The 21,272-nt window shown below is 42.1% G+C and overlaps 1 protein-coding gene across 1 annotated transcript; it reads right to left on the reverse strand.

Annotated features, from left to right (window-relative positions):
* Window positions 1-12,853: 12,853 nt before the first annotated feature.
* LOC132209754 (collagenase 3-like) lies at window positions 12,854-19,249 on the reverse strand. The gene is made up of 10 exons (XM_059646405.1): window positions 19,128-19,249; window positions 18,756-19,012; window positions 17,775-17,923; window positions 16,612-16,737; window positions 15,937-16,098; window positions 15,252-15,378; window positions 14,436-14,569; window positions 13,869-14,028; window positions 13,675-13,778; window positions 12,854-13,064 (listed from the first exon to the last, which is right to left on the reverse strand). Exons 1-10 carry the CDS (start codon window positions 19,233-19,235, stop codon window positions 12,964-12,966), a joined length of 1,428 nt encoding a protein of 475 aa, XP_059502388.1. The 5' UTR covers window positions 19,236-19,249; the 3' UTR covers window positions 12,854-12,963.
* Between the last annotated feature and the right edge of the window lie 2,023 nt (window positions 19,250-21,272).

The following is a 21,272-nucleotide window of genomic DNA, read 5'->3' on the forward strand; positions in this document are numbered from 1 at the left end:
TTCTGAAAAAAAGTCATGCTTTCAGCAATACTGACAAGTTAATCATTAAGCCCTGTCAAACACACAAACCAAAATCTATGTGCCACTTGGCCAAAATCCAAGATATGCATAAATAACATACGGTACATCACAGAGGTCTTACTTACGCAGAGAATGGACGCAAATTTTGAGATGCAGAGGGAACTGGATATTTCGGTGCCCCAGTCAAAAAAGTTTGGAATCCATGAATAGCCAAGAATTCAGAAGACTAATGGAATGCTTTCCTTTACCACAAAGGAATTGAACATAAAAATAACAATGCTGCATTTTAGTTTTCAAGAAGATTTATGACATTGATGATTACAATGATTGGATTATCATGTGAGGAAAAGCGAAACAAACTATGTCACTGCCACTTGAGTTTAAACAATGGGTCTGTGTGCATTTTGCTATGTTACCCCTTAAAACACACAAAATTACATTGTGGGTAATGTGGTGTTGAAAGGTCCAACAGGCAATTATTCCAGTTCACTAATATGTGCAAATGTTACATTCACAGGCACAATGTCTGCACTAAAATTAAGCTCTCAGGTTTTAGAGTAGATTTGTAGCTCGGATTGTGGAGAGGGCAAACCTCACTGAGCTGCTTTGCTGTTGCGCAGGTGAGTAGGAGGCTGCACTGATGATGCTACCCTGCAGGGGAATGAAATGTCTGCGGAACAATGACCCAGCTTGGCGAGCCAAACAACCACATAAAATTAAGCTATTGGATTGCAAAGAGGAGCATGATTCCATCAGCATGGCATGCTTCAAGTTACCTCAGTTAAGATGAAGTCTGAGATCTTTGAACCAGCAGATCAAATAGTATGATACAGTGTTGCATCACGAGCATGGCTCGGATGGTGCACTGGTATTCTAATTGTACTGGCATACACAATATGACGGGTGATTTGAGTGAAGGATAAAAGATCCTAAATAGTCTTGACAGGGTGTACATGGAAAGAATGCTTCCTGTTATGGGTGAGTGCAGAGCCAGGAAAACTGTTTAGAAATTAGGGATCACCCTTTCAGGACAGAGATGTGGAGAATTATCTTCATACAGAACATTATTTGACTTCAGAATCCTATTGTGTAATAGAATTACTGCTTCGTCTCCTCAGCTACTGTAAAATTTGTTATCCCAGTCGGCATAACTTCAAAATGTGAACTGTAATCTTTGGAATCTTCCAGAAATAACTTCTTTCTGAAATAGAATCTGAATGACTGCTAAGATTTCTGCTTAGGGTCAGGTGCAATTTCCACATAGAGCCAGAAATATCTCAAATCTTCAGAAAGTTCTTCCTGGGTTGACCGTGGGCAGCATGCCTTCACTCATAAGGAAACCCAAGAAGGAAGGCATCTTTGAAAGTCAGAACTGCTTTTGTCTGTAGACTCACCCAAATCTGAAGTGCAGGCTTTATGACTCATAAGGTGATGTGAATTACCTAACAATCTCCCCATTTTTTTGCAATCATTTCAGATTTCTAAACCCTTAAAGGCAGACAATTGAAATATTAATCAGAGTGGGTCACCTGACTGAAAGTGTCTACAATTAATGAACTTTATTCTGCAAGAGCCAGGGAGAAGGCCACCAGGTTGCAAACAGCAGCAGAGTCAGCACGAAACTGGGTAACAATGTGTACTCCTTTTAAAAGCAGGGGCTGTAATACTGCCCGATCTTCCTGTCTGTTCTTGTTCGAGTCCACCAGCAGAGAAAACTGATCTCGTGTGAAACTACAAGCATTGGACTTTGTGACCTGTTGAAAACCCATCTCCTTTCTGACACTGCTCTTGCATTAGGTTCTTTTTACAAAACATGCGATTCTACAGAATTGGATTCCTGAAAGGGAAATCATGTTTGACAAACTTCTTCAATGTGTTTGAGAATGTTACTTACAGCATAGACAAACGTGGAGCCAGAGGACATAGTGTATTTGGACTTTCAGTAGGTTTCAGGAAATTAGTGTGCATTGATTGAGAATATACTGGTATGGATTGCCTATTGGTGAACACCTGCTCAGCAATAATCTGCTCAGTGATGCCCAGTTTGGGTTCTGCCAGGGCCACTCAGCTCCTGACCTCACTACAGCCATGGGGCAAACATGGACAAAAGAGCTGAATTCCAGAGAGAAGGTGAGAGTGGCAGCCCTTCATATCAAGGCTTCAGTCAGCTGAGTGTGGCATCAAGGAGCCCGAGCTAAGCTGGAATCAGTGGGTATCGGGGAGAAATTCTCCAGTGGTTGGAATCATACCTAAGGAATGGTTGTGATTGTCGGATGTCAATTATCTTAGCTCCAGGAGATCCCTGCAGGAGTTCCTCAGGGTAGTGCCCTAGGCCCAACCATCTTCAGCTGCTTCACTCCATCATAAGGTCAGAAGTAGACACACTTCAATCCAATTTCTTGCTTGCTGGTGCCATCTTGCTTCCTTGAAATTTTGTTTCGGATCACCCTACTCTCAACCTTTTCTATAGTCGAACTACAATTTTGGTGCCCATCCCCCTGCTGAATTAGTTTAAACCCACCCGAATAGCCTTAGCAAATTTCCCCCCCAGGATATCGGTACCCCTCTGGTTCAGGTGAAGGCCATCTTGCTTGTAGAGGTCCCACCTACCCCAGAAAGAACCCCAATTATCCAAGAATCCAAAACCCTCCCTCCTGCACCATCCCTGTAGCCACATGTTCAACTCCTCTCTCTCCCTATTCCTCGCCTCACTAGCACGTGGCACGGGCAACAAACCAGAGACAACAACTGTGTTTGTCCTAGCTCTCAGCTTCCATCCTAGCTCCCTGAATTTCTGCCTTAAATCCCCATCTCTCTTCCTACTTATGTCGTTGGTGCCAATGTGGACATCGACTTGGGGCTGCTCCCCCTCCCACTTAAGGATCCCAAAAATACGATCAGAGACATCACGAACCCTGGCACCTGGGAGGCAACACACCAACCGTGAGTCTCTCTCGTCCCCACAGAACCTCCTATCTGTCCCCCTAACTATGGAGTCCCCAATGACTAATGCTCTGCTCCTCTTCCCCCTTCCCTTCTGAGCAGCAGGGACAGATTCTGTGCCAGAGACCTGTGCCCCACTGGTTTCCCCTGGTAAGTTGTCCCCCCAACAGTATCCAAAACGGTATATTTATTGTTGAGGGGAATGGCCACAGGGGATCCCTGCACTGCCTGCCGGTTCCCTTTCAGTCCCCTGACCGTAACCCATCTGCCTTTTTCTTGTACCTGAGGAGTGACTACCTCCCTGTAACTCCTCTCAATAACCCCCTCTGCCTCTCAAATGATCCGAAGTTCATCCAGCTCCAGCTCCAGTTCCCTAACGTGGTTTTCAAGGAGCTGGAGTTGGGTGCACTTCCCGCAGATCTAGTCAGCAGGGACACTAGTGGTGACCCTTAGCTCCCACATTCTTCAGGAGGAACATTCAACTGCCCTGACCTCCATTCCCATTATTCCAAATTCCAAAAGACTTAAAAAATAAAGAATATAAATAAACTTGTTACCTTACCAATCAGGCACACAGAACCCTTTTTTTTGGTTAGAGGAGGAGGATGGGTGGGAGACACTGCCCGGGTAGTGTTTTGGGTAACGCAACCACACAAATATATTACCTCACTCACTCACCAGTCCCGTGTCGGCTCCTGTTCAGCATCTCTCTGCCTATTCACGAGGTCAGCTTTTTAATGATTTAAAAACAGTGACTCACCGGCTTCCGACAGGCTCCTGCTCCAAGCTCCCGCTCGCGCTGCTGCTGCAACCAGAAATGGAAGGCACCGACACTCGAGGTAAGCTTTTTAAAGATTCAAAAACCGTGACTCACTGACTTCCCGACAGGCCCCTGCTCTAAGCTCCTGCTCCTGCAGCTGCTGCAACCAGAAATCTATTGTGGATAGGCCAACAAGGGGCGAAGCCACATTAGGTTTGGTACTGGGTAATGAGCCCGGCCTGGTGTTAGATTTGGAAGTAGGTGAGCACTTTGGTGATAGCGATCACAATTCTGTTATGTTTACTTGAGTGATGGAAAGGGATAGGTGTATACCACTGAGCAAGAGTTATAGCTGGGGGAAAGGCAATTACGATGAGATTAGGCAAGATTTAGGGAGCAGAGAATGGGGAAGGAAACTGCAGGGGATGGGCACTTTAGAAATGTGGAGCTTATTCAAGGAAAAGCTCCTGTGTGTCCTAGATAAATGTGTACTTGTCAGGCAGGGAGGAAGCTGTAGAGCGCGGGAGCCGTGGTTTACAAAGGAGGTGGAATCTCTGGTCAAGAGGAAGAAGAAGGCTTATGTTAGGATGAGATGTGAAGGCTCAGTTAGGGCGCTTGAGGGCTACGAGGTAGCCAGGAAAGACCTAAAGAGAGAGCTCAGAAGAGCCAGGAGGAGACATGAGAAGTTATTGGCGGATAGGATCAGGGTAAACCCTGAGGCTTTCTATAGGCATTTAAGGAATAAAAGAATGACGAAAGAATGATTAGGTCCAATCAAGGATAGTAGTGGTAAGTTGTGTGTGGAGTCAGATGAGATAGGGGAAGCACTAAATGAATATTTTTCAACAGTATTCACTCTAGGAAACAACAATGTTGTTGAGGAGAATACTGAGATACAGGCTACTAGACTAGGTGGGATTGAGGTTCACAAGGAAGAGGTATTAGAAATCCTTCAGAGGGTGAAGATAGATAAGCCCCCTGGGCCGGATGGGATTTATCCTCAGATCCTCTGGGAAGCCAGGGAGGAGATTGCCGAGCCTTTGGCATTGATCTTTAACTCGTCATTGTCTACAGGAATAGTGCCAGATGACTGGAGGATAGCAACTGTGGTTCCCCTGTTCAAGAAGGGGAGTAGAGACAACCCTGCTAATTATAGACCAGTGAGCCTTACTTCAGTTGTTGGTAAAGTGTTAGAAAAGGTTATAAGGGATACGATTTATAATCATCTAGAAAAGAATAATTTGATTAGGGATAGTCAGCACGGTTTTGTGAAGGGAAGGTCGTGCCTCACAAACCTTATTGAGTTCTTTGAGAAGGTGACCAAACAGGTAGATGAGAGGAAACCGGTTGATGTGGTGTATATGGATTTCAGCAAGGTGTTCGATAAGGTTCCCCACAGTAGGCTATTGTACAAAATGCAGAGGAATGGGATTGTGGGAAACATAGCAGTTTGGATCGGAAATTGGCTTGCTGAAAGAAGAAAGAGGGTGGGAGTTGATGGGAAATGTTCATCCTGCAGAGTAGTTACTAGTGGTGAACCGCAAGGGTGGGTGTTGGGTCCACTGCTGTTTGTCATTTTTATAAATGACCTGGATGAGGGCGTAGAAGGATGGGTTAGTAAATTTGCAGACCATACTAAGGTCGGTGGAGTTGTGGATAGTGACGAAGGATGCTGTAGTTTGCAGAGAGACATAGATAAGCTGCAGAGCTGGGCTGAGAGGTGGCAAATGGAGTTTAATGCAGACAAGTGTGAGGTGATGCACTTTGGTAGGAATAACCGGAAGGCAAAGTACAGGGCTAATGGTAAGATTCTTAGCAGTATAGATGAGCAGAGAGATCTCGGTGTCCATGTACACAGATCCTTGAAAGTCGCCACCCAGGTTGATAGGGCTGTTAAGAAGGCATACAGTGTTTTAGCTTTTATTAATAGAGGGATCAAGTTCCGGAACCAAGAGGTTATGGTGAAGCTGTACAAAACTCTGGTGCGGCCGCACTTGGGGTATTGTGTACAGTTCTGGTCACCGCATTATAAGAAGGAAGTGGAAGCTTTGGAAAGGGCACAGAGGAGATTTACTCGGATGTTGCCTGGTATGGAGGGAAGGTCTTACGAGGAAAGGCTGAGGGACTTGAGGCTGTTTTCAATAGAGAGAAGAAGGTTGAGAGGTGACTTAATTGAAACATACAAAATAGTCAGAGGGTTAGATAGGGTGGATAGGGAGAGCCTTTTTCCTGGGATGGTGACAGCGAGCACGAGGGGGCATAGCTTTAAATTGTGGGGTGAAAAATATAGGACAGATGTCAGAGGTAGTTTCTTTACTCAGAGAGTAGTAAGGGAATGGAACACTGTCCCTGCAACGGTAGTAGATTCGCCAACTTTAGGTACATTTAAGTCGTCATTGGACAAGTATATGGACGTACATGGAATAGTGAAGGTTAGATGGGCTTGAGATCGGTATGACAGGTCAGCACAACATCGAGGGCCGAAGGGCCTGTACTGTGCTGAAATGTCCTATGTTCTATTTTCTAAGTAGGCACGTTCACCAATGATTTCAAAATATTCAAAACCATTCACAATTCCTCAGATACTGAAGTAGTACATCTCCAGTGCAACAAGATCAGGACAGTATCCAGGCTTGGGCTGACAAGTGACAATTAACTCATGCGCCACACAAATGCCAGGCTGTGACCATCACCAATAAGAAACAATATAACCAACACCCCTTGACATGATGGTGTTACCATCACTGAATCCCACACTAACAACATCCTGGGCATTATCTTTGACCAGAAACTCAACTGGACTCATCACATTAACACAGTGGCTACAAAAGCAGGTCAGAGGCGAGGAAAACTGCGGTAAGTAAATCACCTCCTGACTCCCCAAAGCCTGCCCGCCATCTACAAGGCACAAATCAGGAGTGTGACGGGATACTCCCCACTTGCCTGGATGGGTGCAGCCCCAACAACACTCAAGAAGCTTGACACCATCCAGGACAAAGTAGACCTCTTGATTGACACTGCATCCACAGCATCTACTCCCTCCACCACTGACGCTCAGTAGCAGCAGTGTTTATTATCTACAAGATGCACTGCAGAAACTCACCAAAGATCCTCAGGCAGCACTTTCCAAACCCACGACCACTTACATCTGGAAGGACAAGGGGAATGGATATACGGGAACACCAACAGCTTCAAGTTCCCCTCCAAGCCGTTCACCATCCTGCCTTGGAAATATATCACCGTTCCTTCACCGTTGCTGGATCAAAATCCTGGAATTCACTCCCTAACGGCATTATGGGTCAACCCTCCTAAATAGGAGGACTGCAGCGCTTCAAGAAGGTAGCTCACCACCACCTTCTCAAGGGCAACTAGGGATGGGCGAGAAATGCTGACCGGCCAGCGACACCCACATCCCACAAATAAATAAATTTTAAAAGCACATAGGAAACACAGAGTTGGAATAAGTGGGCCAGTCTCTGATTGGTAAGATGTCAGTAATGTGGCCCTGCAAAGCCAGTCTTAGGTCCACATCTATTCAGAGCCCACAGACCTAATTCAAATGCAGGGACATATTGTAATATTTCCAAGTTTGTTGATGACATCAGACTGGGTTGGAAAATATGTTTTGAGCAGGGTACGAAGAGGCGTTAAGTGTATTTGGATCAACTAAACAAATGGGCTTGTAGAATATAAAATGTATTGCTATGAAACTATCCACTTTGGTAGAGAAATGAAAACTGAAAGATGGAATATTTCTCAAATGATAAGAGATTGGGAAGTGAACGTGTCCAGTGGAATCTGGGTGTCCTTTTACATAAACCCAGACAATTATAAGACCATAAAACATGGGAGCAGAAATTAGGCCATTCAGACCATCAAGCCTGCTCTGCCATTCAATCATGGCTGAAAAGGTTCTCAACCCCATTCTCCCACCTTCTCCCTATAACCCTTGATCCCCTTGACAATCAAGAAACTGTCTATCTCCACCTTAAATATATTCAATGACCTGCCCTCCACAGACTTCTGTGGCAGTGAATTCCGTAGATTCACCACTCTCTGGCTGAAGTAGTTTCTCCTTATAGCTGTTCTAAAAGGCCTTTCCTTTACCCTAAGGCCATGGCCTTGGGTCCTAGTCTCTCCTTCCAATGCAAACATCTTCTAAACATCCAGGCCATTCAGTATCCTGTAAGTTTCAATGAGGTTACCTATCATCCTTCTAAACTCAATCCAGTATAGGCTCAGGGTCCTCAAACATGCCTCATTTGCCAAGCCTTTCAATCTTGAGATCATTCTAGTTAATATCCTCTGGACCCACTCCAGGGCCAGCACATCCTTCCTGAGGCATAGGGCCCAAAGTTCTGAAGAATGAGATTTCTGAATACTTGGAAATGCATTACAAAATTGGACAAAGTCAACGTGGTTTCCTCAAGGGGAGGTTATGCCTGAAAACTCTGTTAGAAATCTTTGAGGAGCTAACAAACATGTTAGACCAAGGAGAGCCAGGGGATGTTATCTGCCTGGACTTCCAGAAGGCCTCTGGCAAGATGCCACACAGGAGGCTACTGAATAAGATAAGGGCCCATGGTGTTAGAGGCAAGGTGCTAGCATGGATAGAAGTTCAGCTTTCTGGCAGGAAACAGGAGTGGGGATAAAAGGGTCTTTCTCAGGATGGCAGCCAGTGAGTGGTCGTGTTCCACTTGGGTCAAAGTTGGGACCACAACTTTTCACTTCATACAGTAATGATTGAGATGAAGGAGCTGAGGGCATTCTGGCTAAGTTGACAGATGATCGAAAGTTAGGTGGAGGGACTTCCCTGCTTTTATACTTTGGTCCACTCGAAATAAATGCCAACATTGTATTTGTTTTCCTAACTATCAACTCAACCTGCAGGCTACCTTTAAGAGAGCATCCCGGACTAGGACTCGCCAGTCCTTCTGCACTTCACATTGCTGAATTTTCTCCCTAGTTAGGAAATGGTCTTTGCTCTATTCTTCCTACCAAAGTGCACGATCTCACACTTTCCCATGTTGAACTCCATCAGATATTCCTTTGCCCACTCTCCTCACCTGGCCAAGTCCTTCTGCAGCCTCCCCGCCTCCTCAATACTACCTGACACTCCACCTATCTTTCTAACATCATTCCCTCAGCTCCTTTATCTAGATCTCTGGGGTGCAGTCGATCCAACTCAGGTGATTTATCCAGCTTCAGACCTTTCAGGTTTTCTCGCACCTTCTCCTTGGAGATGACCACCATATTTTCCCACTCTGTCTTGAAGTTTTGGGATGTTCCTCATGTCTTCCACATTGAAGACTGATGCCAAGTACTTGTTCAGTCCCTCGGCCATTTCCTTGTTCCCCATTACTACTTCTCCAGGAGCCCAATGCCCACTATTACCTCTCTTTTACCCTTTTTACATATCTAAAGAAACTCACAAAAGCTAGCATTCAGGTACAACTAGAAATCAGGGAAGCAAATGGCACTTATTTTAAGGATATTTCAATATAGAAATAAGTATATCATGTTGCAGTTACATAGTACAGTTTTAATCTCCTTAACTAAGGACAGACACACTTGTCATCAGATTAATCTCTGAAATGGCCAAACTGTTTTGTGAGGAGACACTGAAGAGACACTGTATTCCCTTGAGTTTTGAAGAACACAAGGTGATCTCGTTGAAATTAACAAATTTCTTACAACCCATGACATGCACAGTTGTACATAGGGTTTTCTTTGGCAGTGAGCCAACTACCAGGGAACATCCTTTCGACATAATGGGGAGGAAATTTAAGATGGAGCCAGGGAGGGAAATGTCCTACCTCCAAGCAGAGTGAAACATTCACATTCTCTCCCCATAGGGCTGTGACACTTCAATCATTGAGCATGTTCAACTCAGAAATCAATAGGAATCTCAAAATTAATTACAAAGCTAATCATTCTTCAGTTAAAGAGACTGAAATTGCACACAGTGTTCGTTGTGGGATGTAACCACCAATGAATCATATTCTGAGCATCAACCACTGCCTCAGGTGTTATTGTAATTAGATATTCTGTGGCACAATATTGTGGATTGTTATAAATACATCACAGTGCAAAACGTATTCCCTCCCTCAGCCTTGTCTAAGAGCATATCCAGCCTCTCTTCAGAGCTAAAATACTCTATCTCAGGCGGTATCCTGGTGAATCTCCTCTTTGTAGCCTCTCCAGTGCAATCACATCTTTTCTTCAGCTTGGCAGCCAGAACTGCACACCATGGCCTCAACTAACATCTCCAATGTGATCTCCATGGTCTTATCATTTATGCCACTACCAGGAGAGGTGAGCATCCCATATTCTGCCTCATTTCCCCTATTAGCCTGTCTTCCCACTATCAGGGATCTGTGGATAAGTGCCGCAAGATTCCATTGTTCCTCTGAGCTTCCTGGTGTAGTGCCATTCATTGACCACTCCTTTGTCTTGTGCTTTCTTCCAAAGTGCATCACCTCTCATTGGTCACACTTCCTCTTGAAATCTTTTAAAGATAGCTGCCTGCAATATGTGTGCTCATGGCAGAGATCACATGGCTACAGCAGACCCAGAAGATGTTAGTACCTCATTACATTTGCTTCCTGTGAAAGCAAAAACACATCAGAGGCAGAGAAAATACAAGCTGAGGAGATCAAGTCAGCAACTCATCCAAAACTCAAGTCCAATGGTGTTCCATCCTGCTCACAACAGGACATCCAGGGCATAGACCAGCCTTAGCAGGGACCTACGCACCCAGCATGATCCTGTCAACGACCACAGATAACAAACAGAGAAACATAGAAGATAGGAGCAGGAGGAGGCCATTCGGCCCTTCGAGCCTGCTACCCTATTCTTCACGATCATGGTTGATCGTCCAATTCAGTAGCCTAATCCTGCTTTCTCCCCATAACCTTTGAACCCATTTGCCCCAAGTGCTATATCTCGTCACCTCTTGAATGTATTCAATGTTTTGGCAAAAACTACTTCCTGTGGTCATGAATTCCACAGGCTCACCGCTCTTTGTCTCCTTGTAGCCATCCTAAATTGTCTACCTTGAATCCTCATACTGAGACCCGTGGTTCTGGACACACCCACTATCGGGAACATCCTCCCTACATCTACCCTGTCCAGTCCCGTTTGAATTTTATAAGTCTCTAAGAGATACCGCCCCCCGCCCCCCGCCACTTTCATCTGAATTCTAGCGAAAACAATCCCAACTGAATCAACCTTTCCTCATAAGTCAGACCTACCATACCCAGCATCAGCCCAGTAAACCTTCGCTACACTCCTTTGGGAGAAAGAGCATCCTTCCTTGGAAAACGAGACCAAAACTGAACACTATATTCCAGGTGTGGTCTCACCATGGCCCTGCATAACTGTGATACCATATCCCTGCTACTGCACTCAAAACCTCTCGCAATGATGGCCAACATATCATTTGCCTTCTTTACCGCCTGCTGCACCTGTATGTTCACCTTCAGTAACTGGTGCACAAGGACACCCAGATCCATCTGCACACTCCCCTCTCCCAACTTCCAGCCATTCAGTTAGTAATCTGCCTTCTTGCTTTTGATTCCAAAGTGACAAACCTCACATTTATCCAAATTATCCTGCATCTGCCATTGTCTTGCCCACTCACCCAACCTGTCGAAATGATGCTGAAGGATTTCTGTATCCTTGTCACAGTTCGCCCTCCCACACAACTTGGTATCATCCACAATCATGGAGATGTCACATTTTCCTCCCTTATCCAATCACTAATACACATTGGGAATCGCTGGGGTCCCAGCTCCGATCCCTGTGGCGCCCCACCAGTTCCTGCTGCCAATTTGAGAAGGACCCATTAATTCCTACTCTTTGTTCCCTGTCTGCCAACCGGCTCCCTCCCCATCTCAATACACTTCCCTCATTCCCATACGCAGTAATCTTGTACAATAATCTCTTGTGTAGGACTTTGTCAACCACTTTCTGAAAGTCCAAATATACCACAATGACTGGCTCCCCCTCCTCAAGTCTACTACTTACATCTTCATAGAATTCCAACAGATTTGTCAAACATGATTTCCCCTTCATTAATGCATGCTGACTCTGTCTGATTGCTAAAGGTATTAATTTAGTCAGACACTGGTGCTTTAGACTTTGAGGTAAAGACGCTGTATTTGTGATATCACGGGGAGCGAATGCTAGCAAAAGGTCTGATACATAGGTTAGAAGGATAAGAAGGGGACCTCAGTGAAATTTACAGGATATTGAGAGGCCTGGGTAGAGTGAATGTGGAGAAGATGTTTTCACTACGTAGGAGAGACTAGGACCCACGGGCACCGCTTCAGAATGAAAAGATGAATCTTTAGAACTGAGATGAGGAGGAATTCCTTTCGCCAGATGGTGCTGAATCTCTGGAACGTATTGCCAGGTCACTGAGTATATTTAAGGCAGAGAGATAGATAGGTTCTTGATTGGTGAGGAAATCAAGGATTACAGGAAGAAAGCAGGAGAATGATGTTGAGAAACATATCAGCCATGATCAAATGGCGCAGCAGACATGATCGGCTGAATGGCCTGTTCTGCTGTTCTGTCTTATGGTTCCATGGTACTAGGTCCTGAAGGCCCTAATTTGAGTCCAATGATTTGAACCGAAGCTTGAATGTATTTGAAATAGCTTCACATTTATTCACTTTTAAAACATCTTCTTGTATAAAACTGAGGTATAGTGTGACTCAAACCAAATAGGATTCATCAGCAAATTAATTTCATGTCATTTAGTTTTGTTTACAACATATTTACTCATGAAACCACTTTTCATAACCAAAGAGTCTTTGTGGTACATTATTCAAGAACATGCACAATAACATATTTAAATATTTAATAAAAAATACTTCTGTCACATGACCATCGATATTCTGCATATACACCAGGAATGCAGCATAAATATCAAAACATAAAATATTTTAAAATACTTTGTAAATTAAATCTGTCATACAGAAATGTAATAAATAAGATGTAGAAATGACTAACATAGATCATTAAAATTAAATTATTTCAAACAGTACATCTGTTTATAATAATTGGAATTGTTATTCAAAACAATATTATCTAGAATCAATAAAAAATATACTTTGAGGTTTTTCTTATGTCTGGTGAATATGGATTAGTAGTTACTGAAAGTCCAGCAGTTTTTGGTGATGTGATATTCGAACAGTTAAACACAGGGAAGGCCACCTGGGCTAGGTGTCTGTCTAACAGCCCACCCAATGGTTAATTCTGCGAACCTGAAGCACTCGCTGCTCTCTCATGTTGAACAGGAACTCAGTAGATCCATGGAAGAAATAAATATATCCTACAAAATGGAATGGAAAACAAAAATATCTCTTAGTTCTACCCAAATACTCAAGCAAACATTAGGAAAAAAGTATTTCGAGTCTGAATTCAACTCAAACCTATTGCATTAAATTCCTTCACCTTCAGAAATCCCACATAATTATGCAGTCGAATTGTCACAATCTTTGCATCATCCCTGATGGATGTATGACACAATCATTGGCAAGAAACAGAGAGACCAATTTTGACCCACTTGACAATCCACAAGCAAAAACTTCAGCAAAGATGCAAATCCATACATCCAGCAGAGAGCACTGTAGAGCAAACAGAAGCTGTGGCTGTACCAAAGACCATTCAGCATAACCATATGGCCTAATAGTGTGGCCCAAACTGAGGTCCCATCTCTATATAGACCAGGGATCAACATATGCTTTTCTGCTCTGTATGACTTATGTACTTACTACATTAATTAAATTAACATTAAAAACTGTGTACAGTTATGAACGCACACCAAAAAGGTCATGTGCATTTTTCATTGCAAATCAGTTAAAAGTGCATTTGATTGGAAAACAGCAGACAAATATTTTGACTATCTGAATAGTTTGTTGATTGTTTATTTTTAAATTTACCACGCTGTGCAAATGCTGCATCAACCCTCCCAGAGATTCCTGGCCAGTCATCTGCTATCAGGTGTGGGTAACCTTCGTCCATGGCTCTTTTAGCTTCATCATAACTGGAAACGGAAGCACATTCTTTATGTAAACAGTGACATGTTGGTAATGAGAAAAGTTGATGAATATTTAGGTTGGGAATGAACAGTTACCTCCAGTACTGGTCTCCTGCAAAGAACAGTGTCTTTGATGTCTCCTCAATGTGAGCAGCTGCATCGATTTTCCTGACGGATTTTGGAAGACCCAATCGATGGATGTACTTTGGATAACCTGGCATGATATCGTAGCCATTGATGGCCCAGTATTTGTTTCCTGTGGGATTACAGAGAATAGATCAGCATCTGCATATTAATAAATGTTGTTCTTTCATCAAATCTACAATCTCCTCGTATGGGCATCACATCTTTGCTCAGAAACTTGACAGCTAATCCTCTCTTGATAATGTACTCACATTAATTTCTTTTTCTAAGACATACAATTACATGGAAGTGTTCTCCTGATTTCTATTGACTGGGGAAGATCAGTCCCCTGCACATGGTATAGTACAGGCCCAATCCTAAAGGAGATTATCATTCCAAAATCAGGTCCTCCTGAATTTTAATCTCACAATGTGTATGCGAAAAATATGAAATGAACTCAAGCTTCAGTAGTGCTGCCACTAGCTCTATATCCTCACAGAATCCTATTACTGTGTTCTTTAGCAAAGAAAAGGAGCCAACCTTTGAAAACAACCAGGAAATCCCCCTCCCGATTTTCATACGCAGCATCGATGCGTGCAGGTAACTCGGGCCAGAATGATCGAATTAAAGTCAATTCAACCTCAGGCAGTTGTGCATTTCTCCTCCAGAAGAACCTGATGGATAACAAGGACTTATCAGAATATATCGAAAATCAGACAATAATGAGATAAATTCTCTGCATTTAACATGACCTTATGTCATTTCTTCTTTTTTTGCTTAAGGTGACTGTATTAGGTGGTCATCTCCTCTGCTGAGAACATCACCCAGTTCCCACCAAACAACAAAAGCCAAACTGGGAGGGGAAGGTGACACCCTTTCTCAACCTTCCAAAGGTCTGGGCCTGGGTTGCCAGAAGATACTGGTGGCAAAGCTGGGTGAATATCACTTCTACATTGCAACAGTGACAACACCTCATTCACTCCAAAGTACTATGAGACATCTGGAGGTGACAAATAAAGGCATTATATAGATCTAGGCTCTTGTTAAATGCTTTTATTCTACAACCAGCCACTAGTGTGGCCATGTCACATTAGCCAGGCTGAATTGGTTCTGATTGTTGCTTCCAATGAGGTATTTTGATTTGAATTGCCATTATTTCCCTCGATCTCGATGGAACAGGTGCCTAATGTTTGCTGATGCGCAGACCAGAAGAAAACCTACTGACAACAGAGACAGTCAAAAGGCAAGAATGGTCACCAGAAAAATTGCAAATACCTTTGGTAAATCATTTTCACATGAGAGAAATCAATATTAACATCAATAAAGTGTTGTGATATATTCAAAATGTTTTAATACCTGTCTTTGAAAAACATCATTTCTCCCCGAAGCCCAGCAACTGCACTAAAGGACAATTTTGGATCACATTTCTCTGGGGTCCGTGGTGGTGGTGGTTTCGGGCTTGGATTGACTTCATTTGATCGACCTAATACAAAGGAACCACATCTCAGCAAACAATGCAGAAAATGCATTCAAGGCAGTGTTAGCAGTTTCACACTAAAGCAGATTAACACTCTCAGCAAATCCTAATTCAGTGATAATTCTGTACGTTTTACTACAATTTCACGATTGAAGATTACACATAATATCAGTCTAGTGGTGAATTTAGGCTGGAGAAAGCAGCCAATGTACTAAACAGATAGGATGAAAGAAACTTTTTCAAAATTACTTTTCATGCTCCAGAGCTAAGCTGCAGTATTTGGGGAAACAAGATGAGTTAAACTTATGCCATTTCTCTTGAGTTTCCATATTTTGTTCACTGAACATATTGTAGTCAGCACTAAATGGCTTAATCCTTTATTAAGGCCTCATGATCCAGCTTATTATGGATAAATTACTGTTTATAAAAATAATTCATATTTACATTGCAATTATATCTCAAGATGTTATCGCAGTTGGGAGAGAACCAGCTCTATAACTATCTGTAATGTCCCGAATTGTTTAGGAAGGAATATTTCTGCATATATTCGAGGTTTAAACCTACCGTACAGAGTCTGGATTCCCTTGACATCGTCCCAAGAAAGACGGAACTCATCCATACTGGTGTATGAATAGGTCGGGTACATTAATGCTCCGGGATCACGAGAGTGAGCGAGTCCCAGTGCGTGGCCAAATTCATGGGCAGCCACAAGGAACAGGTTATAGCCTAAATGAAACAATCACAAAGCAGACTGTTTAAAATATCTTCAAACATGTTCACCTCTGCTGCTCTTTAACATTAACATAAGCAAACAGCTAAATGTTAATCGAATGGAACACAACCAGAATATAAACTTGAATCCTGCAATCCACCTAAGTACCTCATACTTACTCTAAGGTCTGATTGACTCTGATGTCCTAATTAAAGCGTTCATAACACTTTCCCAAAAATTAATATTAACAATTGTAACTGGAAAAATATTTAGAGCTCGATATCCGTCACAATGAAATACTTTAATAAATTTCTAATCCAAAGACATTTCTTGATGACATAAAATTAAATTGTAATTCTTAAAGTCGCATTTGTATGGACATAAGTTAAAGCAAGGGGAAAACCTTCCAACATTAACATCACCAGCTACCAACTTATATAAATAGTTCTCAAAATAGGAACATCCCATTATTTTCATTCACATTTACTCCACTGAACCAGTTTCATAACTGTGGCCAGTTTTTGTACCATTCGGTCCCATTGTCCAGGTCTCATCTTCATCGAAGTGAGTGTCCCCTCCAATGCCAGCTGCAGGGGGAAAAGCATGGGCCAATAATCCATCAGGTCCATCAAAGGGATAATTATCACCGTGCTCTAGAAATAATGGGAGCAAAGAATTATCAAAGTTAATACAGAGCCTGTGACTGGCTGGCTCCATGCTACTTACAAGCAATTTTAAGATAAGTAAACATGAAATGCTAATTTTTTGATGTTCTTTGGTTTTCTCTCCACACATTTATCAGGTGAACAACTAATGAACTTCATCACCTGTGCTGCCAATCCTGTAAGAGAATGCCAGTCCTCTTGCCTACTTTCAGGATGCCAGTCTCTGTATCATGCTACTATGTGAATACCTCGTCGTACCTCACTACTCACAACTCAATATTCAAAACATTGGCCCAGCAATTAATTCATTACCCTCCTCAGAATGTCCCACCACTCAATGAATCTTAGACTAATCTGCAAGCTAAATCCACATTAGTATTTGTGCCATATCCCTTAATATCACGGGTTAAAAGTTTCTAGCAATCTCAGGTTACAATCAAATGCAATATTCACCTTTGTTTCTTTTAAGAAATACTCTTGAGCTTAATTGCTGCAGCCACATTCAAAAATTTCACCAACTTGCTGATATCAGTAGACTGCTTACCACGAATGATATGAGAATCTAAATCATCTTATCTTTGTTACATGTTGTGTGACGCACCACAATCAGTGTGTCCACACGCCCATGATCCTATTGCTGTAGTTTGGATGTTATGGGAGGGTATAACACACTCATATCTTACCTCATCTTACCTCAGATCACCTGATGGATGATCCTCTGCTGTAACCTAATAGCTTAAAATTAGCCCACACGCTGACATCCCCGAGCAATGTCATGTTTATACATTATGGTCAGTTGTGATAAATGTCTCTTAGAATCTTCAGTTGTTTGTCTGTGTGTAATTTTACATGTGCATATATATTCACACCATACTTGGGGCATGTAAGGGTCTGTGTTATTTGCCTTGTACTCTATACTCTATTTATACAGAGTCTATGTGTGTTGCTTTAATGTAAGTGTTCACAAAATAATTATGAGGTCTTGATTTCCAAAATCAACCTAAAGTAAAAGAATCTTTTCATACCTTGAGCCCCGAAAGCGATCATGATATCAGCTTCTCCTTCGTAGATTTTTGTGAAGTTTAAAGGTGTGACATCACTCCAAATCTTAAAGGCATTCTTAATTGCTGTGTTCACATCTGCCGGTGAAATGTCTGGTGTATAGCTCACAATTCTGCATTAAAAAAAAACAGAAAGTGAAATATTGTCCTAAAAATTCTGAAGTAAGACCTGCTGTCGCAGGGCATTGTGTAAACTATATGATCAGATGGACATTTCCCTGTTTCAGCTCAAAGCCATCATGTGCTGTTCAAAATGATAACGTCACACCAATGGCAAAGAGAAGCAGTGAACAGCCAGAATCATCTTCCTCCATAGCCACGGAGGCGTAGAATTGAGAAAGGATGAGAGGAACGCTGGAGGAAGTAGCTGAAACCAGATACAGAAAAGATAAATAAACAAATGGGAAGATTGGATCCAGCAGGCAAGAGAAAAGAAACAAAATAGATTTATAAGAATTTCAAGAAGTAGAATCAAACTGAACACTTTGAACTTGATAAGGATAGACTGCATGTATGAATGAGCCTGAAGAGATGTAATTGTTCCTGTCAAATAACACCAAACTGATCAGCAATAACAACATTATCCCATAATTGGTGAAGGGTCTAGGCCCGAAACGTCAGCTTTTGTGCTCCTGAGATGCCGCTTGGCCTGCTGTGTTCATCCAGCCTCACATTTTATTATCCCATAATTATTGGGTTAATTACTAATTATCAGATTTAACTTTTGACAGTGAATTTAATCAGTACACCGTGTACATGTCCAAGAAATTCTTTAAGAAAACAATGATGCGGCTAGGATGCCAATCCAATAAAATGGATGATAATGCAGCATGGTCTGAATATCCACAATGAAGTTGCCAGCTTATAACACTCTTTAACTTTTTGAGCAAGTTCTGGCCCAATGATTCATGGAAATAATGTCATGAAATATTGTGAAACTATTACCTGTATGTGAGATTATTTTTCTTCCATTTAATCTTCCTGGGAAAGAGATTGTATTCAGCAACATCAGGGACTCCACATCGAGGCTTTTCCATCACTTCCATTGTTGCAGAATCCAGATTTCCAGTTACCCTAAGGCCAAAAAATTCTTGCATTCTCTTAATCTTATCTGATAGGGACCTCTTTGATACATAGTTTTCCATTTTTTTCGCATACTTTGGTGCGCTGTCTTCAAGCTTGTAAAATCTGTTCAAATACGTCTTCAAAGAAAAAATATTCACATTACTGAACTTGAAATTAGCTGTGAAAGAAGAAAGATGTATCTACTTAAAGGCATCTCTCCACTGTTTTTGTTAGTTGCATTCTGCACCATACCTCTGCAAATTGCCAGTCCTCTTCGTTTTTCTCTACTTCTGAAAGCAGTGGAACAGCAGAAGAAACGCAAAGTGTAACAAATAAGACCGAAAACCAAAGGCACTTCATTGTTTTGTTCTCAGTTGAAGATTGAGAGAGGAGTATGTATCTCTGGCTTTCTCCCTGTGGCTTTTATAGTGTTTGATCTCAATGTTCTGTTAATTCGAGCATGGTTTAGATGTGATTCAGAGCTAAAACCACAAGCATGTCATAATTGGTTAAGCATAGCCAGGAAGTCCATTAAAGGACATTATTTCCTTCCTTCATCCAGTCAGTTATGCTTAAAAAATATATATGTCCTAAGAAGCAATTTCACACCTTGTTGAAATTATCCAGTATTAATAAATCAGCGCACAATGTAATAAGGAATCTGACCGGCTTTTTTGTTCACCATCGTTTTTGTAAACTTGTTCTGAAATTAGTTCAAATATTTCATGGGTACATAAATATCATGAAAAGCAATTACTTTAGCCTGGAATGTCTCCATATCCTATTATATCAAAATGTTAACCTTTAGAAGTATTTTTCAACTACAGTGGAAATGGAAACCTTCTCTTTGCTGAATTATTACATTGGGGTAGATTGGGATACCATCCTCGTATTCCAGTGGCCAGTTCTGAGGAAGGGTCACTAGGCCTGAAATGTTAACTTCGTTTTCTCCTTCACATGTGCAGCCGGACCTGCTGAGCTTTTCCAGCAACTTTGTTTTTGTTTTAACAGCCAGTAGATAATGATCTGAAGCAGAAAATTCTCAAGGCTATTTTCACCCTTTCAAATCCATGAGAGATAATCTGTCCAGCCCTTATCAGTATCCTGGTGAAATCGGTTAGCAACAATTTGCATTACATTCCAGGCTAAAGTGATTGGTTTTCATTGTATTTACAAACCCATGAAATATTTCAGAGCAAGTTTACAAAAAGGATTATAAACAAAAAAGCCAGCCAGACTCCTTATCCAAAACCTTAAAGTTAATAATAATCAGAAAAAGGAAAACATGATTTTACTAATACCATTCTGCGCAAATTATGCAAAGCTCCCTAAGAACTCAACGAGGCCTCTTGCAACTATATATTACATATTACAAGTGAGTACAAAAGAAAACAGGAGAAACCTGGGCCAAGGCAATTTCTGATTTGGCTTTGGTACTCATTTTTTCACAATGTTAGGACTCAGACAGGGTGCAAGGTGAGGATAGGCACCTGCATTCTGAGCAAAGACCTGCAGACACTGAGTCTGTTTCTATTGGAGACATGAAGGTCAGGGTGACCAGAAAGAAATACTCATCAAGGGCTCCTCCTCAGATTCACTATTCAGATCACCCCGTGCACATGCACAAAGCTGTGTACCCAGCAGAGGAAATAGATTTTCTGTCCAATTGTGCCAGTCAGAACGTGTTTGTATTAGACCATGGAAACAATAAGCTAACAGAGAAAGAATTGTTTTTAAACGGTTTCCAGGTGAAATGCCAATCCACAGAGAGAAACTACATTGTGTGATATGTCTCCTTTGTTTCACAAAGTTTTCAACTCAATCAGATTAACAATGGATATGAATTGTGATTGTTAATATGTTTATTGGATTGTTCTGAGGGTCAACAAATCCCACTGCCCTCCTCTTGAATCTCCACAATGGCTGTTGTCTCTTTCACTGCTTCCCCATACCCTAGCTTTAAGCTACACTGTGAAGGAGGATGTGGTGAGGAGGATCCATAATGGCAGGGCAGTGCAACAGATGTTGTCTTATAACAAGGCACTTGACCCACATGGCAGACTGGTCAAAAAAGTCAGATCCTATAGCACACAGGGAATTGGATCCAAAGCTGGGTCAGGAACAGGAAACAAAGGAATACAGTCGATTTCTGCCCCTGAAAATTGCAACGGGTGCCCCCCAGGATTCAGTGTTGGGACCCCTGCTGTTTGTTTTATACGTTAACAATTTGAACTGGAACATGGGGGAGACAACTGGGGAATTTGCAGACGACACAAGAACTGGCTGCGCAGTCGATGGTGTAGAGGATAGATATACAATCCAAAATGATACTGGCCTGGTGGAGTGGGCAGGAAAGTGGTAGATGGAGTTCAACTCTGATAAGTGTGAAGTCATACA

Source organism: Stegostoma tigrinum, chromosome 6, assembly GCF_030684315.1.
Source record: "Stegostoma tigrinum isolate sSteTig4 chromosome 6, sSteTig4.hap1, whole genome shotgun sequence".
Taxonomy (NCBI): Eukaryota; Metazoa; Chordata; class Chondrichthyes; order Orectolobiformes; family Stegostomatidae; genus Stegostoma; species Stegostoma tigrinum.